This window comes from Geotrypetes seraphini, chromosome 1 (genome assembly GCF_902459505.1).
Source record: "Geotrypetes seraphini chromosome 1, aGeoSer1.1, whole genome shotgun sequence".
Lineage (NCBI taxonomy): Eukaryota > Metazoa > Chordata > Amphibia > Gymnophiona > Dermophiidae > Geotrypetes > Geotrypetes seraphini.
The window spans coordinates 158,605,155-158,624,471 of record NC_047084.1 but is presented as its reverse complement, the minus strand read 5'-3'; the positions used below and the strand labels follow the sequence as shown (position 1 = coordinate 158,624,471).

Sequence of the window (19,317 nt, the reverse complement as noted above, 5' to 3'; positions counted from 1 at the left end):
TGCTGCAATGACTCAAATTGGTGAGTAAGACCAGAATTGATGGATTCAGTTGTAACAAAAGTCACATTGGCTCTCAGAAAATTCAAATTAAATCCTAGTATTCGTGGCTACTGTTTTTGATTCAGCAAGAATGACATCCCATTGATAAACAATTATGTTGAATATCTTTATGGAGGCTTTCAGTGTTCTCTCTTTCTATGTCAAGTGTAACATCATGTTTCTCAGTCACAAGGTTAGTTTCATAAGAACATAAGAATTGCCATACTGGGACAGACCAAAGGTCCATCAAGCTCAGCATCCTGTTTCCAACAGTAGTCAACCCAGGTCCCAAGTACCTAGCTAGATCCCAAGTAGTAAAACTGATTTTATGCTGCTAACCCTAGGAATAAGCAATGGATTTCCCCAAGCCGTCTCAATAATGGCCTATGGAATTCTTTTTAGGAAATTATCCAAACCTTTTTTAAAACCCTGCTAAGCTAACTGATTTCACCATATTCTCCTGGAACAAATTCCAGAGTTTAATTATACGTTGTATGAAGAAATATTTTCTCTGGTTTGTTTTAAATCTACTACTTAGTAGCTTCATCACTACTCCTAGTATTTTTGGATAGAGTAAGCAAGCGATTCACATCTACCCTTTCCACTCCACTCAGTATTTTATAGACTGTATCATATTATCTCTGAGCCGTCTTTTCTTCAAGCTGAAGAGCCTTAGCTACTTTAGCCTTTCCGAATAGGGAAGTCGTCCTATCCCTTTTATCATTTTCATCACCCTTCTCTGTACCTTTTCTAATTCCACTATATCTTTTGAATCATCTTAAGTAACTTCATCCAATAAAATGCTTTCACATTTCAAAATATACTTCTATACTGACTTCAATTTAATGTTAGAGGAAAATCATTACTGTTTAAAGCATTTCTCAAAGAATTTAAATGCTGTGCAACAGGTTTAAAACACCATAGATTCATTTAGACTGGTGGTTGAGAAAACATACCGTGACGCGAAGGTCCATATATTATAAGATATTATATTTTATAGATTTTTTTTTAGTGATTAGGAAGATTATCAGCAGGGAAGTCTACCATATTGCAGAACATGTAACCTGTTTCTTCACTGATCTAAATTTTTCATTGGTTTGTCAATAAATGACTGCATGCACTTATCTTGAATTTTAGTCGTATACCTATCATCCTCACCATGTTTGGCTGCCTATAAAGTTGACACAATAGAGACCTGACAAGCATTTAAGCATGCGTGGCTGGGGCCCACACAGATTGGCAGGTGAGAGTCTGATTACTTTATTGGCCAGACTGGATGGACTGTGCAGGTTTTTATCTGCCGTCATATACTATGGGGCTCATAATAAAAAAAACATCTAAAAAGTGGCCTAAATGGCTACTTGGACGATCAAAATGCCTGATCGTCCAAATACCCATAATCAAAGCTGGTTTTAGACGTATCTATGTGAGTACCATGTGAGTACTTACCAACACCTATTTTGCCAGCTCCCTGCACTTAAAACCGCTAGCGCGGTTTAGTAAAAGGGGGCCTTAATCTAGGACTACCTTAAGAAAAATAAAAAATTATTTTGCATTTCATATCTCTTAGAATTTGAGTTTGCACAAAGCACTACATAATTCAATGAACTGATTTATAAATTTAGAACAATAATGATCCTGCTTTCATTTCAGATTTGTTATATTTCCTGAACATGTTTATTATGTTCAGATAACTGTGAGTTGTACTTCCTAAGAAGCTCAGTGATTCCAAGAAATTTTCCGTTTTCTGTGTTACTTATATGTTGATCCATGCCAAAAAAAGCTAATCCTTTTTCAGAAAGGAAAAGAATAATGTTCAATATATGTCTCTCAGTTTCACTGTTTGCCATTCACTTTTATTATGATAGATTTATTAGCTGATGCTGCTTGAAAAGGAGATTTTCACCAAACCTAGTTATTACTTTATGAATTTCAACTTGAAGATATTCATTCTTTTAAAAATTTTGCCAACTTTTGGAAATAGTTCAATCCGATTAATCAGATATTGGTGGAGAATTTGCTTTGCTGCTATTCAAAATGAAACGGGATACCCTGTAAAGAGATTTCTTTTCCACAGTCCTGCAAGCCACTCCTTTTTTGCATTTGGTAGAGCTTTTGTCAATATGCATACAAGAAAAGCATGATTCAAGCATCTTTGAGCATGTTAACTTGGAGTTGAAAAGCAACTAACCTTCAGAAAGGATTCCCGTCTGTGAAGAATTGTTCTTATCAGGAAGTCCAGATGGCTAAATCCATGTCATTACTTTTGTTGTTCCTGTAAAATTGCATGATGTTCAGTCTCTGTCTCCTCTTGGTGTACTTGAAAATCAGGCAAAAAAAGTCTAAGATCTAGCAGCATGTGTTTTACCTGTTGCAGTTTCCATGACCTCTTGTTCCTCATGTTGATGGTCTGCAGCTGAAGTCGCCTGAAGAGCCTCATCATCAGAAGTATAATTTAACAGTGCTAACCAGTATCGGGACTCTTTCCACAAGAAGAAATGATACTGATTTTAAATGCTTTATTACCACCTTATTTAGCCAGATAGGAAAACAGACCACTGGAAAGGCGACTACAGGGTCTAGAACAGGGGTTCTCTACCCAGTTCTTAGAACATATGCAGCCATTCAGGTTTTCAGGATACCTACAATGAAATGTGTGAGCTAGATTTCATACAATAGAGGTAATGTATGCAAATGATCTCATGCACTTTCATTGTGGATATCTTGAAAACCAGAACTGGGTTGAGAACTCATTGTCTAGAGCAGGGGTAGGCGATTCCGGTCCTCGAGATACACAGGCAGGTCAGGGTTTCAGGGTATCCACAATAAATATGTATCTCAAGGAGGCAGTGCATTCAAATCCATCTCATATATATTTATTGTGGATATCCTGAAAACCTGACCTGCCTGTGGCTCTTGAGGACCGGAATTGCCTACCCCTGGTCTAGAGGAAAGGACGAGTGAACCAATCTGGAGTGAGTGAGAAACTGTTAGGGATAGGCAGCCCCTATCCCCTATGAGACTATGGCAGTAGCTGCATGGAGCCTGTAGACCACTGAATCCATAGAGAGAAAGCTAGAATATATAGTCATATAGACTCTATTAATATCATTGCAATAGAACAGAAGGACAATAAGAAGGAAACACATGGAAACAAGGACCTGTTGATAATGAATGAATAAATAAATAAATAAAGCCATTATGGCTAGTGCTAAGAAAATTAGAAATCTAAATATAGCATGGATTAACTACAGATCTCCTTCGATATTTGCGGATTTGGCACTCGTGACTTTGGTTATTCGCAAGTATTTTGCAATGGTCTCACTTGTGCAGTTTCATCTCACCTGGGACAGAGCTGACTCCGCCCCCCAAGAGATGACATCCTAGAGTGCCGAGAGAAAAATCCAGCACCAGAGAAGTGTATGACCGTGAGTTTTGCTTCAGTGTAGTCGGGGAAAGGCTAGCGTTGGAGAAGTGTGTGACTGTTTTGCTGCAGTGTGGTCAAGCAAAGGCTGGCGCCAGAGAAGTGTGTGACTTAGTTTTGCTGCAGCGTGGTTGGGCAAAGGCCAGCATCGGAGAAAATGTGTGACTTTGAGTTTTGCTGCAGCTACACCAGAAGGGAAAATAAATGCCCCAGGTCAGCCTGTTGGGAATTTTCCGAAGAACAGGTGAGCGTGGTCTGGCCTAGGACAGAGCTGTCTCTGCCCCCCTGAAATAAAAAGAGAAGTGTGTGACTCTGAGTTTTGCTGCAGCTACACCAGAGATACTATATGAAATCTAGGGGCATTGTCCAATTGTAGCCTAGTTCCTGGTATCTAAATTTCATATACAGTGGTACCTTGGATTACAAGCATAATCCGTTCCAGGAGCATGCTCGTAATCCAAAATGCTCGTTTATCAAAGCGAGTTTCCCCATAGGAAATAATGGAAACTCGCTTTGATAGGTTCCCACCCTCCATACTCCCCCCCCCCCGAGGCCAGCAGCGCTGCTCCCCCCCCACGAGAATCGGCATTGCTCCCCCCGAAGGCCCCCCCCCCCGCAAACCGGCACCCTCCCCCCCTGCGATCCGGCACCCCCCCGCAGCCATCGGGCACCCCCCTGCCGCCATCGGGCACCCCCCGCCGTGACCTGAGGTCCCCCCAACCCACCCGAACCCTCTTCTTACTTTGATGTAGCCTCCGCACCGGCACCAGCATGTCCTGTGCTGTGTCGGTGCCCGAAAATCTGCCTCCGGTGCTGGGCCTTGAGCATGTGCGCATGCTCAAGGCCTGAGAGTTCACGTTGGACGTTCGACATGAACTCTCAGGCCTTGAGCATGCGCACATGCTCAAGGTCCAGCACCGGAGGCAGATCTTCAGGCACCGGCACAGCACAGCACAGGACATGCTGGTGTTTAGTTTATAAAGCAGGCTCATAGATCCAAACTCTGTCCATACTCTGCAGCCAGGAACACACCCATTCAAGTGAGATAAATGTGTCTGTGTATATATATATATATATATATATATATATATATATATATATAGGCTGTATGTGCATATAGCACATACTATTCAACCTCCTCCAACCCCCTCCTATTCAACCTCTACATCAGGCCTGTCATTGATATAGCACAGAAATATAGCATTAAAATCCACTCTTATGCAGATGACATCCAGCTGCTCCTCCCACTAGGCGAGAACCGATCATCCCAAATTGCTAACCTACAACAATGCCTATCTGACATGAAAGCTTGGATGTCAAACAACAAACTTCAACTTAACGCCTCTAAAACCGAACTCTTATGGATCAGGAAAAAAAGCACCAAATACACACGTCCCACACTAGCATGGGACTCCACTCTACTAAAGGCAACAGATCAGGTGCGCAGCCTAGGAGTAACCTTAGACGGACACCTATCCCTATCTGCTCACATATCCCAAGTAATCTCCACCTCCTTCTACTACCTCCGCCAACTGAAAAGGATCAAACCCTACATCTCCACACCTGACCTCGCCCAACTCCTTTACGCATATGTCCTCTCCAGAATGGATTACTGTAACTCCCTATTTAATGGCCTAACCAAAAATAATCTCAAACGCCTACAAAGGGTCCAAAATACAGCTATCCGCCTCCTACACAACCTCAACTACCATGATCCTGTCTCCCCGGCACTCCGCGCTGAACACTGGCTCCCAATTAGCCAGCGCTGTGCTTTCAAGGCCCTAACAATAGCCCACAAAAGAATTTATACCACCACCCCCTCCTACATACAATCCAAGCTTCCCATCTACACACCCACCCGCACCCTCCGCTCAAAATCGGAAATACGCCTACGCATTCCCCCTGGAAGGTCCCTCCTCTCAGAAACTGCCCGCAAACGATCCTACAGCCACTTCATTCCACATCTCTGGAACCAACTTCCCCCTCAACTCAGACAACAGAACTCATTATTGACATTCCGTAAAATGGTAAAGACCCTCCTCTTCAACTAAAAGTCACCCTCAGTCCACACACCCCTTAAACCCCCCTCTCTCTTCCCTCCCCTGTCCAACTTCTCCCTAAATTTCAGTACAGTCCTCTCTTAGTCTATACTTTGATAAATTGTATCGAAACTTAACTAACTTGTACTAAACTAAACTACTCATACCAAACTAAACGACTGATACTAAACTAAACTACATATACTTAAACTCTACTCTTAATTTACTGTATACTCCCTGTATTTAACTACTTCGCAGTCCTGTATGTCCAAACATTTAACCTATAGAACATCTTATTTGTCTAATTACTCTCCATTGTGTATGTTTATCTGTAGACCGTTCTGAGCTACTGGGAGAACGGGATAAAAATCTAAATAAATAAATAAATATAGGTGTATATGTACATACCAGGCAATTGGCTTGTAAAGCACTGTTGTGTCTATCTTAAAATTGCATCTGTACTGTGTAGATTAGTAGGTATGCAAATGCCAGATTTCACTATATTTTAAATATTGGTTTGCATTTAAAAATTCTGTAATTATTTTATTTCTCTGAACTATTTTGAGTATGTGTTTTATTTTTTATATCTTATAGATTTTGGCTTACACAGAAGGGCTACATGGAAAATGGTTGTTCACAGAGATTCGAGCCATCTTCTCTAGGCGCTACCTTCTTCAGAACACAGCACTAGAAATCTTTATGGCAAACAGAGGTAACTATTAAATGTATACCTGCTTATTTTTGTGTGATAGAAATTAGAATACCCCAGAGTATTCTGGGTACATTTGTGTTCTGAGAAAACGTGTTTGCATATTGTATACTTCTCTTGCTATGCTTCTTTTTTTGTAAATCTTTATTGATTTTCAAACTTCAATAGTGTAATACAATTGATATATCAGGAAGACTGCACAGAAAACACACTATTAACTATATAATTATTACATTAACAATCATTTCTTCACTCCTGAACTTATTATTTGAACAATAAAACATATAAAATAATTTCAATATTATAATGAAATAAATAATCTTATCAAAATATATTTCCCACCCATCCACCCTCTCTGGATAGGCAATGAATGTAATGAAAAAAGATAATATGTGGTACACTACTTCATGTCAAATCTACTTTAGATAAATTTAAAAATCTCCTTTTCATGATATTGACAGGAATAGTGGTTCAGCTGATTACCCATCATTGGAAAAATCATGATAGGATTAATTTTACTATTTTGTGGGTAACTGTGTATACCACGTACAAATATGAAAAGATGATGACAGAACGTTTTGGGAATAATAAGTCTTTTAAAGATGTATGGAGTGCATTGACTAATTTTATTGTAATATAATTAAGGTCATGTTTGTTTCTTGCTCTGCTTCTTACTGATGGCTGGAATGTTCTGCCCTTGCTAACTTTAAATCTACTCTGAATGAAAAGCTAATAGCAAACATTCTTCACAGATTCAAATAGAAGAAGAAAAATAAGGTGCATACATCATGTAATCTGACCCCTATCAATCTAACAATGAAACACCTGTCCAGAAATTAAATGAATCAACAGTTAACCTAGTGTATGATGTACTAACATTCTTTTTCATAGATCAATGTGTTCTGCCACTCCAAGTATCATCTAAACAAACTCAGTGTGTACTCTCTCTCTCCTGTTGAAGTGGCATTAAGTTCAGAGGTAGGACCCTTCTGCCAGTCCAGTATTGCAGTTGACCTGATAGTCTTTCTCTCTCACTGGAGGGCTCCTTCCAAGACTCTCCACAAGAATCTTAAAATTGGTTCACTTGCTGGTTGAGCTGATATCTGGAGTGATGTAGCTAAAGAGATCTACCGTAGTGGCATTTAATTATCGAAAGGGCAACTATGATAAAATGAAGAAAATGGTTTAAAAGAAGCTAAAAGGATCAGTGGCAAAGGTTAGGTCTGTAAACCAGGCATGGATGTTATTTAAAAATTCCATCGTGGAAGCCCAGACCAGATGTATTTCACGTATTAACAAAGATGGAAAGAAGAGAAAAAGCTGACATGGTTAAAAAGGATAGTGAAAGAGGCTATCAGAGCTAAAAAAAACATTCTTTAAAAAATGGAAAAATGATCCAAATGAAGAAAATAAGAGACATAAGCACTGGAAAGTTAGTTGCAAAGCATTGATAGAGAAATCTAAGAAAGAATATGAAGAGAAACTTGCCAAATAGGCAAAATCTCGTAGTAACAATTTTTTTAGGTACATCGGAAACAGAGAACCTGTAAGTGAATCCATTGGACCATTGGATGATCAAGGAGTAAAAGGGGCACCCAGGGAGAATAAGGCCATAGTGGAGAGACCGAATGAATTCTTTGTTTCAGTCTTTACAGAAGATGATATAAAAGATCTGCCTGAACCGTTAATGGATTTCAAGGGGGGTGATGTGGAGGAACTGAAAGAAATCTTGGAAAATCTGGAAGATATATAAGCCAAATTGACAAGTTAAAAAGTGATAAATCACCTGGGCTGGATGGTATACATCCCAGGATATTAAAATAACTCAAACGTGAAATTGTTGACCTGCTGTTAGTGATCTTTAACCTGTCATTAAAATCATCAGTAGTTCCTAAAGAATGTAGGGTGGCCAATGTTACACTGATTTTTAAAAAAGTTTCTAGGGGACATCTGGGAAATTACAGACCGATAAGCCAGACTTCAGTGCTGGGCAAAATAGTGGACACAATTATAAAAACTAAAATTGTGGAACACATAGATAAACACGATTTGATGGGACAGAGTTAGCAAGGATTCAGTCAAGGAAGATCTTACTTCACTAATTAGCTTGACGTCTTTGAAGGTATGAATAAACATGTGAATAAAGTTCCTCATGAGAGGCTCCTGAATAATCTCCCACATATGAGACCCGATCACCCCAGTGCTGCCCACTGACTGCCAATCGACAGAAGATGTATATTCAAAGGTCTAGTAATGGCCTACAAATTCTTCCATGGCATGGTACTGGCCTATATGGCCATCAAACTTCTTCCCTACACCCTGAGTTGACTGCTCCACTCGCAAGAAGAAAACCGATTACGCGTGACCTCGGGACGTGCCCTTCACCTTGAGACTGCCTGAAAAAGATCTTACATGTATTACCTACCATGCCATTACAACAAGCTACCTACCCACATAAGATCATTAGAAGGTCTACTAAACTTCAGGAAGGCAATAAAAACCCATCTCTTCCCTTACCCTCTGAGACTACCCAAATTCCCAAACCTTACAAAGAAGAGCACCATCCCTCTACTGTCACAAGTTGTACCATAAACTGTCACACTTTATATTGCCCATCATATAATGCCCTACCCTACCAAGTCACCGCCCCCTGTGCAAGATCCCACCATACTATATACTATGTCCTACCATACCATGTTTTTTTTTACCATACAATGCTTTGCCACATTTTGTCATACTGTCATACTATTTGCTACACTATCCTCCTGTTTTACTAAGTTGCGCTATGCGTTTTAGCGCGCGTTTAGCATGCGCTAAATATTAGCGCCCGCTAATGTGTCCATAGACTAACATGCACGCGTTAGCATTTAGCGTGTGGTTAGCGTGTGCTAATATTTAGCGCACCTTAGTAAAAGGAGCCCTATGTCTACTGTGCTATAAATTCTCATGCTATGCCCACTGCACAATATTTGCAATCCTATGTCTATCACGCTAAGTTCTAACATGTTACATATCATTCTGTTATGTCATACTTGGTTAGCCACACTTGTATACTGTATCAATCATGCTATGTTTGTATATATAATCCTATGTTTGCTATACTATGCTTGTATATATGTTTACCATGTTTGCCAAACAATGCTTGCTATGCTATGTTTGCCATGCTATGCTAAATATGTAAAAAACTATGGTGCCATGCTGTGTTAGCCACACTGTTTGCCATGCTATGTTTTGTCATACACGATGTTCGTCATGCTGTGTCTCACCATGTTATGTTTAACCATGCTGTTTTGCCATCTGTGTCAAACAATGTCCTGCCATGCCATAAGAACATAAGCAGTGCCTCCGCCGGGTCAGACCATAGGTCCATCCTGCCCAGCAGTCCGCTCCCGCGGCGGCCCAAACGGGTCACAACCCGTCTGAATCACCAGAAGGGGCTCCCTTGCCACCTTGGTTTCTCATTGAAGTCCTGTCTTCCTATCGAAGTCCTAACCCTCCGGTCTTGCACATTCACGACCTGGTTGGGTTTCTATACTTATTACCTGGTTAGCTTTCTATACTTGTGTTACATCCCAGCTCCTCCCTCAGTATCTCACGATCCCTTTATCCCTCAGGAATCCGTCCAATCCCTGTTTGAATCCCTGTACCGTACTATGCTTGATCACTTCCTCCGGTAGCGCATTCCAAGTGTCCACGACCCTTTAGGTGAAAAAAAACTTCCTTGCATTTGTTTTGAACCTATCTCCCTTCAGTTTCTCCGAATGCCCCCTCGTACTTGTTGTCCCCTTCAGTCTGAAGAATCTGTCCCTATCCACCCTCTCTATGCCCCTCATGATCTTGAAGGTCTCTATCATATCTCCCCTGAGCCTCCTTTTCTCCAGAGAGAAGTGCCCCAGCCTATCCAACCTCTCGGCGTATGGGCAGTGTTCCAGCCCTCTTACCATTTTCGTTGCTCTCCTTTGGACTCTCTCAAGTACCGCCATGTCCTTCTTGAGGTGCGGCGACCAATACTGAACGCAGTATTCCAGATGTGGACGCACCATCGCTCGATACAATGGCATGATGACTTCCCGCGTTCTGGTTGTTATGCCCCTCTTTATGATGCCCAGCATCCTGTTGGCTTTTTTCGAAGCTGCTGCGCACTGTGCAGATGGCTTCAGTGATGCATCCACCAGCATACCCAAGTCTCTCTGTCTCCCAACAATAGCCCCCCCAATTTGTAGTTGAACAACGGGTTCTTTTTCCCTATATGCATGACCTTGCATTTGTCCACGTTAAAGCGCATTTGCCATTTGTTTGCCCAGTCTTCCAGCTTGTCCAGGTCCCTTTGTAGGTCCTCACACTCCTCCCTGGTCCTAACTCTGCCGCACAGTTTGGTATCGTCTGCAAATTTTATAACCTCGCACTTTGCCTCCTTTTCCAGGTCATTGATAAATATGTTGAAGAGTAACGGCCCTAGCACCGATCCCTGTGGCACACCGCTTGTGACTCCCCGCCAGTCAGAGTATTGTCCCTTTACTCCGACCCTCTGCAGTCTACCCGACAACCAGTGCTCGATCCATCTGTGCACATCCCCTCCCACCCCGTGGTTCCACAGTTTCCTAAGCAGCCTTTCATGTGGCACCTTGTCGAAAGCCTTTTGAAAATCAAGGTAAATGATGTCTATAGGTTCCCCATTGTCCACCCGACTGCTTATTCTTCAAAGAAGTACAGAAGGTTCGTTAGGCACGACCTTCCCTTACAGAATCCGTGCTGGCTTGTTCTCAGTAGGCCCTTCCTCTCGATGTGCTCGCAAATGCCGTCCTTGATCATAGCTTCCACCATCTTCCCTATAATTGAAGTCAGGCTCACCGGCCTGTAGTTCCCGGGGTCACCCCTCGATCCCTTCTTGAAGATAGGTGTGACATTTGCCAATTTCCAGTCCTCTGGTACCTCACCAGTTTCCAAGGATAGGTTGCAAACATGCTGGATTGTGCCCGCTATTTCTTGTCTTAGTTCCTTCAGAACCCTTGGGTGGATCCCATCCGGGCCCGGTGATTTGCCGCATTTTAACCAGTCTATCTGTTTGAGGACATCCTCCTTACTTACCTCTATGTGCTCCAATTTCTCAGCCTGTTCCCCACTCATGAGCTCCTCTGAGTCCGGTATATTAGATGTGTCTTCGCTCGTGAAAACCGACGAGAAGAACGTGTTCAACCTCTCAGCTACATCTTTATCCTCCTTAATCACTCCCTTCCTATCCCCATCGTCCAACGGCCCCACCTCCTCTCTCGCTGGTCGCTTCCCCTTTACGTAACTGAAGAATGCCTTGAAGTTTTTTGCCTCCCTGGCCAGCCCCTCTTCGTATTCCCCCTTTGCTTTTCTAACCTCCCGGTGGCATTCCTTTTGGCATTTCCTGTGCGCCTGGTGATTTTCCTCCGTTGGGTCCTTTTTCCATCTCCGGAAGGATACTTTTTTGTCATTTATTGCCCTCTTTTACTTCTGTTGACATCCAAACCGGGTCCTTTGATCGCTTGTTCTTGCAGCCTTTCCTGAAACTGGGGACGTACATTCTCTGTGCTTCCTGCAGGGTGTCCCTGAATAGGGTCCAGGCACTTCCCACAGTCTCCATCCTAAAGATGTTTCTGAGCTTCCTCCCCACCATTTCCCTCATAGCAACATAGTTCCCTTTCTTGAAGTTTAGCGCAGTTGTTGCGGTCCTCCTTACTATGGGTGTCTCCCTTTCTAATGTGAATCTGATCGTGTTGTGATCACTGTTGCCTAGTGGCCCTCCCACTTCTACCCCTCTTGCAGGCCCCCCTAATCCGTTTAGGATGAGGTCAAGAGTAGCACCCCCTCGCGTCGGTTCTTTGACTAGTTGCTCCATGAAGCAGTCCTTCACAGCTTCTACAAATCCTGTTTCCCTAGTGCAGTTGGAGTGACCCGTACTCCAGTCTATTCCCGGGTAGTTGAAGTCCCCCATCACTGTTACACTTCCAGTCCTGCATTCCTGTCTCAGTTCCGCTTCCAAGTCGTGTCCGACTCCTTCTGGCGTACCAGGTGGTCGATAGTATAGCCCCAGTTTTATGCCCGCACCCTTGTTTCCCGGTAATTTGACCCATAGCGATTCCAGCCCCTCTGCCTTCGTTGCCATATCCATCCCGACCGAGTGGATAGAGTCCTTTATATATAGTGCTATGCCTCCCCCCTTCTTGTGGGTCCTGTCCCTCCTGTAGAGCTTGTACCCCGGTAGCGCCACATCCCATTGATTTTCCTCTGTCCACCAGGTTTCCGCAATTCCAATTATATCCAGGTCCTCCCCCTTGGCCACGACTTCTAGTTCACCCATCTTGGCCATGAGGCTTCTTGCATTTGCGTATAAGCACCGCAGGTCCCGTAGGTCCCGTCGTGTTTCTTCCACCTCTGCATTTACCTGGGCCACCTGCCCTTGGATTTCGGGCAGTTTTCCCGTTCCCTGTGCGTCTGCTTTGCCCTCAGCGCAAAACATAGTACACTAAACTAATTGGCACAAACAACTCCGACACAAAAACACTCTTCAACTTAGTAAAAAAACTTACGGACACAAACCCATTCCTTGCCACTCAAGGCAATAAAACACCAACAGCTCACCAATTAGCAGACCATTTCAAACTCAAGATCATCAAAATCAGAACAACCTTCAACAACTCAACTACCACACTCGACGAGTTAATAACAACCCCCACAATGGAAGAAGCCGTAACTGCAGACAGAACATGGACCACCTTCCCAACTTCTACAATGGCCTGATTTGAACCGACTATATAAAAAATACAGCCACACCTCATGCGACTTGAACTACTGCCCATCGTATCTACTCACAAATGCCTCCCACAAATTCAAAACCAGCCTCACGCAGTGGATACAAAGCACTCTCATAGAAGGCCAATTTCCACAAGATCTTGGAGAGATCATAATCACACCCTTACTGAAAGACCAAAAAGGTCCAGTAGACACACCTACCAACTATAGACCTATCGCTTCGATCCCATTATATGTCAAGCTGATTGAAGGACTTGTGGCTCAATACCTCACCAACTACCTAGCTGACCACAATATAGGATTTAGATCTTACCACAGCACGGAAACACTACTAGCAACACTACTGGACATAGCCCGACAACACCTCAGTAAAGGACACAGGATCCTAATTATCCAACTAGATCTTTCCGCCGCCTTCGATCTAGTTGATCATACCATACTACTCCAGATACTTGATGCAATAGGGATCTCAGGGGTGGTTTACAACTGGTTCCAAGGATTCCTTAAAACAAGAACGTACAGAGTTAAGATAAACGATATGAAATCTAACCCATGGTCAAACCCATGCGGAGTCCCGCAGGGATCTCCACTTTCACCCATTCTATTCAATCTCTACATCTCCTCCCTTGGTACCACTCTTGACATCCTAAATGTAACATCATTCAGCTACGCAGACGACATAACTATTCTCCTCCCCTTCGAAACCCAAGACCACACCTCAACAGGACACCTGGAAACAACACTGAACGAAGTAGAAAAATGGATGACAAACCACAAATTAAAACTAAACTCGGACAAAACCAAATTCTTAATGCTCGAAACGGACAAAAACCCATCCATAACAGACCTGGAAATTAAAGCAATCAAATACCCAATCCAAACCTCCCTCAAAATCCTGGGAGTGCTGATAGACAGATGCTGCACTATGCAGACTCAAATCAACAAAACTACCCAAAAAGCATTCTTCACAATGCGCAACCTAAGAAAAATAAGGAAATACTTTGACAAAGAACACTACAGGATCATTGTACAATCCCTGGTACTAGGTCTTGTGGACTACTGCAATATCCTATATCTACCATGCCCTACAAACATGATCAAAAAACTACAGACCGTTCAGAACACAGCTCTCAGACTAATCTACTCCCTCGGAAAATATGACCACATCACCAACGCCTACCTAGACTCACATTGGCTACCAATTAAAGCCAGAATTCAATTCAAACTGTACTGTCTAATCTTCAAAATTTTCAACGGTACTGCACCTGCCTATCTAAACGATCGCCTAAAACGTAACCTTCCACCCAGAATAAGAAGAACACAGACACCATTCTCATAGAACATAGAAACATAGAAATAGATGGCAGATAAGGGCCCACGGCCCATCTAGTCTGCCCACCTTAATGTCCCTCCCCTACCTTTGCCCTGTGAAGAGATCCCATGTGCCGATCCCATTTGGCCTTAAAATCAGGCACGCTGCTGGCCTCAATCACCTGTAGTGGAAGACTATTCCAGCGATCAACCACTCTTTCAGTGAAAAAGAATTTCCTGGTGTCACCTCGTAGTTTCCCGCCCCTGATTTTCAACGGATGCCCTCTTGTTGTCGTGGGACCCTTGAAAAAGAAGATATCTTCCTCCGCCTCGATGCGGCCCGTAAGATACTTGAACGTCTCGATCATGTCCCCCCTCTCTCTGCGCTCCTCGAGCGAGTATAGCTGTAATTTGTCAAGCCGTTTTTCGTATGGTAGATCCTTGAGTCCCGAGACCATCCGGGTGGCCATTCTTTGCACCGACTCCAGTCTCAGCACATCCTTGCGATAATGCGGCCTCCAGAATTGCACACAGTATTCCAGGTGGGGCCTCACCATGGATCTATACAATGGCATAATGACTTCCGCCTTACGACTGACGAAACCCCTTCGTATGCAGCCCATGATTTGTCTTGCCTTGGACGAAGCCTGCTCCACTTGATTGGCAGACTTCATGTCCTCACTGACGATTACCCCCAAGTCTCGTTCTGCTACCGTTTTTGCTAGGATCTCGCCATTAAGGGTATAAGACTTGCATGGATTCTGGCTGCCCAGGTGCATAACTTTGCATTTTTTGGCATTGAAGTTGAGTTGCCATGTCCTAGACCATCGCTCCAGTAGGAGTAGGTCGTGCATCATGTTGTCGGGCACTGAATCTTCGTCTGTTGTGCATTTGCCCACTACATTACTCAGTTTGGCGTCATCGGCGAATAATGTTATTTTACCACTCAATGGCACTCATCGTAAAAAGCTTTATGATAACCTCATAGCAACGCATGCAGCAAAACTGGAACCCTCCATCACTAGATTGTTAACCTCAACATCTGACTTCAAAGCATTCCGTAAAGAAATCAAAACGCTGCTCTTCAAAAAGTATTTACAATCTACCTAATCTCCCTCTCCTCTTCCACCAACCAGGTTTGCTCACTCCCTGGCACCATACCATCAATCGACAAAAAATACATATAAAAAAAAAAAATAATAATAATAAAAAAAAAAATAAAATAAAAAATACCTGGAACCTAATTCACCCTACCGAAACCGATTACCTACCAACGCATGGAAACAGAATATTTGATATGTATAGTAATGTAACCTGATTTATCTTCCATTGTTATTATGTCTACACACTCACTCTGTCATTAAGTCTATACCCTCAATCTGTATTCTCCAATGTCATGTACCCTTCTGGAAATGGCCAGCTCTCTTCGTATGTAATCCGCTTTGAACCGCAAGGCACAAGCGGAATAAAAATCACTAATGTAATGTAATGTAATGTACCCTCTTAGCTTTCAGCTTCCCCACATTCCCGCCACCCCACTTCCTCGCTTTTCCTCTGGGTTTTCTAGCCCTACCGGCCCCCTCCTGGGCTATCATCCCTTGAGCCTCTGTTTGATCCCCCTCGCCTTGTGGTACCTCTATATTGCCCTCGGCTTTCGCCCTCGTGCCACCCAGTCCCCCTGTGTCTCCATGCCCCTTAGTCTTCTCCCAGCAAGCTCCCTTTACCTGATGTTTCCCTCGCTGTCTGATCATAAGATCTTCCGGTCCCTCTGCTTCCTCCCTGCAGTCAGCCCATTCAGCATCTGTTCTGGATACTGTTGTCCGAAGCGTCAACATCAGATCAGCTGTCGGCTTTCCCCCTCTCCTCAGTTTAAAGCCCTCTCGTTGTCCTTCCTCACATTTGCTGCCAGTAGTCTAGTTCCCGCTGTGCTCAGGTGCAGGCCGTCCCGCCGGTAGAGCTTGCTCTTTCCCCAGAAGGACGTCCAGTTCCTCACAAAGTGGAAGCCCTCCTCCTGGCACCATCTCCTCAACCATGCATTCACAGCTTGGAGGTCAGCCTGCCTCTTTGCATCTGCTCTCGGTACAGGCAGGATCTCCGAGAATGCTATCCTCCGTGTGCTCCGCTTCAGCTTTCGTCCCAGGACCCTGAACTGGTCAGTCAGTGTGGCCATGCTGAAGTTCCTCCGGCTCACATCATTTGTTCCGACGTGGATTATTACCGCAGTCTCCTCTGTCTCTGCTCCGTCCAGGATCCTCTCGATCCTATCAGTGATGTCTCGTGTCTTGGCCCCTGGGAGACACGTCACTAGCCGGTCCTCCCTTCCTCCAGCTACGTGACTGTCTCCCTCTCTCAAGATCGAGTCTCCCACCACAATAGCAGACTTCCCTTTCCTCAGCAACCTCCTCTGCCTCAGGTCCGTGTCCTTGGTGTAGTGTGGTGTCTCTCCCTCGGGGTCCTGGTGAGTCGCGGTCTCCTCCTCTTGCGTGGTTCCTCCGCTAGGTCCTTCCCCGGTGTCGCCTTGTGGATCCTGGGTCTCATCTGCCGACATCCGTCTGTGCTGCTGCTGGTCCCGTTCCTCCACCTTCCTATAGGCCTCCTCGATGAATCTCTCGAGGTCCCTCACCTGGTCCACAATGGGGCCTGCTCCGTCTGTGCTCTGGGTTGACCAGCTCGTCTCCTCTGTGGTGCGCAGTCCCTCCAGTCCCTCCAGTTCCTGGACCCTGACCCTCAATCTGCCGACCTCCATCCTCAGGCTTTCCAGTTCCTGACACCGACTGCATATGTACTCCCGCCTTCCCGAAGGGAGGTAGTCGTACATATTGCACTCTGTGCAGTATACCGGAAAGTACCTCTGGGATCCTGGGTCCTCCTTCGCTCTTGTAAAGTGCTGGTGTGCTCCTGCAGAGAGAAGAGAGAAAAGAAGGTGATTACTTGGTGTTTCTGTCTCCCTCGCAAGGCTCCTTCGCAAAGGCGCTCGCCTTCGCCGCGCGCCAAACGGCCGCGCGCCGTTGGCTCGCCCCTTTTTAAGGGGGAGCCTGGGCGCTGACGCTGCCTCTGACGCGGTGGGGTGGGCGGAGCTTACTCTCGCCGCTACCCCCGCTGGATCGCCTGCCTGCCCGCCTCCGCCCGACTCTGCCTTGGCTCTGCCCGACTTCGCTGGTCCTCTCCCTGCTGCTCTCCTGCTTCCCTAGTCAGAGAGCAGTCGCGCTCGGCTCGCCCCTTTTAAGGGGGAGCCCGGGCGCTGACGCTGCCTCTGACGCGGTGGGGTGGGCGGAGCTTACTCTCGCCGCTACCCCCGCTGGATCGCCTGCCTGCCCACCTCCGCCCGACTCTGCCTTGGCTCTGCCCGACTTTGCTGGTCCTCTTCCTGCTGCTCTCCTGCTTCCCTAGTCAGAGAGCAGTCGCGCTCGGCTCGCCCCTTTTAAGGGGGAGCCCGGGCGCTGACGCTGCCTCTGACGCGGTGGGGTGGGCGGAGCTTACTCTCGCCGCTACCCCCGCTGGATCGCCTGCCTGCCCGCCTCCGCCCGACTCTGCCTTGGCTCTGCCCGACTTCGCTGGTCCTCTCCCTGCTGCTCTCCTGCTTCCCTAGTCAGAGAGCAGTCGCGCTCGGCTCACCATGTTTGCCATCACCTCACATAAATTCACTTTAATATGTATGTAAATTTGTAACCTGTTCTGAGCTCCCCTGGGAGGTTGGGATATAAAACCAAATAAATAAAGTTGTTAAAACACATGCAGATTGTGAAAAATTGCAGGCAGACCTTAGGAAACTGGAAGACTGGGTGTCCAAATAGCAGATGAAATTTAATGTGGACAAATGTAAAGTATTGCATATTGGGAAGAATAACCTAAATCATAGTTACCAGGGTCTATCTTAAGAGTCAGCGTCCATGAAAAAGATCTGGGTATCATTGTAGACAATATGATAAAACCTTCAGCCCAATGTTTGGCAGCGGCCAAAAAAGCAAACAAGATGCTAGGAAATATTAAGAAAGAGATGGTTAACAAAACTAAGAATGTTATAATGCCTCTGTATTGCTCAATGGTGCAACTTCACCGTGAGTATTGCGTTCAATCCTGGTCACCTTATCTCAAGAAAGATACAGTAGATCTAGAAAAGGTTCAAAGAACGACGACCACGATGATAAAGGGGATGAAACTCCACTCATATGAGGAAAGACTAAAAAGGTTAGGGCTCTTCAGCTTGGAAAAGACATGGCTGAGGGGAGTCTACAAAATCCTGAGTGGGTAGAATGTGTACAAGTGGATCAAGTTTTTACTTTTTCAAAATTACAAAGTCTATATAGTAACATAGTAAATGACGCCAGAGAAAGACCCGAATAGTCCATCCAATCTGCCCAACCATACACGCTCTATAAATAAATCATTTAATTTAAATGGTCTTTTTTCTTAGATATTTCTGGGCCAGAAACCCAGAGCTCTGTCCGGTAGAGTGCTTAGGTTCTGTCTACTGGAGTCTGCATCAAAGCTCAATCCAGCCCATCTAGTGCCACTATGAAGATATTGGGAGTAACACTGGACCAGAACCTGACCATGAAAAACCAGGTAGACTCCTTGATCAGAAAACTCTTTCACACCTTTTGGAAGCTTCGGTCCATCAGAGCTTACTTCGATGGCTCATCATTCCGTATTCTGGTACAATCCCTTATACTGAGTAACTAGATTATTGTAACATCGCCTACTTGGCACTCCCCCAGAAGTATGCGCGACGATTGCAGCTAGTTCAAAATGCAGCGATCAGACTACTCTGTGGCCTGAAAAAGTTCGATCACGTGACACCTTCCTATTGACTTTTACACTGGCTGCCGATGGAGGCACGTGTGAAATTCAAGTTTGGTTGTTTCTGCTTCAAGGTACTCTACGGCCTAGCACCTAAATACATAACAGACCTTTTCTCCTTCACAACCAAGAGACACAAACGAAGCTCACATCTGAACTTTGTCTCTCCACCGGTCAGAGGTTGTAAATTTAAAAGTCATCACCAACGTCTTCTC

At 44.6% G+C, this 19,317-nt stretch overlaps 1 protein-coding gene across 7 annotated transcripts in view; it reads left to right on the top strand.

The window, feature by feature from the left end:
- LRBA (LPS responsive beige-like anchor protein) overlaps window positions 1–19,317 on the top strand; it is a 1,301,884-nt gene that overhangs the window by 904,886 nt on the left and 377,681 nt on the right. For all 7 annotated transcript variants that reach the window (XM_033940548.1, XM_033940584.1, XM_033940558.1 and 4 more), the window contains exon 41: window positions 6,097–6,214. In XM_033940548.1, coding sequence (XP_033796439.1) covers window positions 6,097–6,214 — 118 coding nt within the window. The remainder of the gene's footprint in view (window positions 1–6,096; window positions 6,215–19,317) is intronic.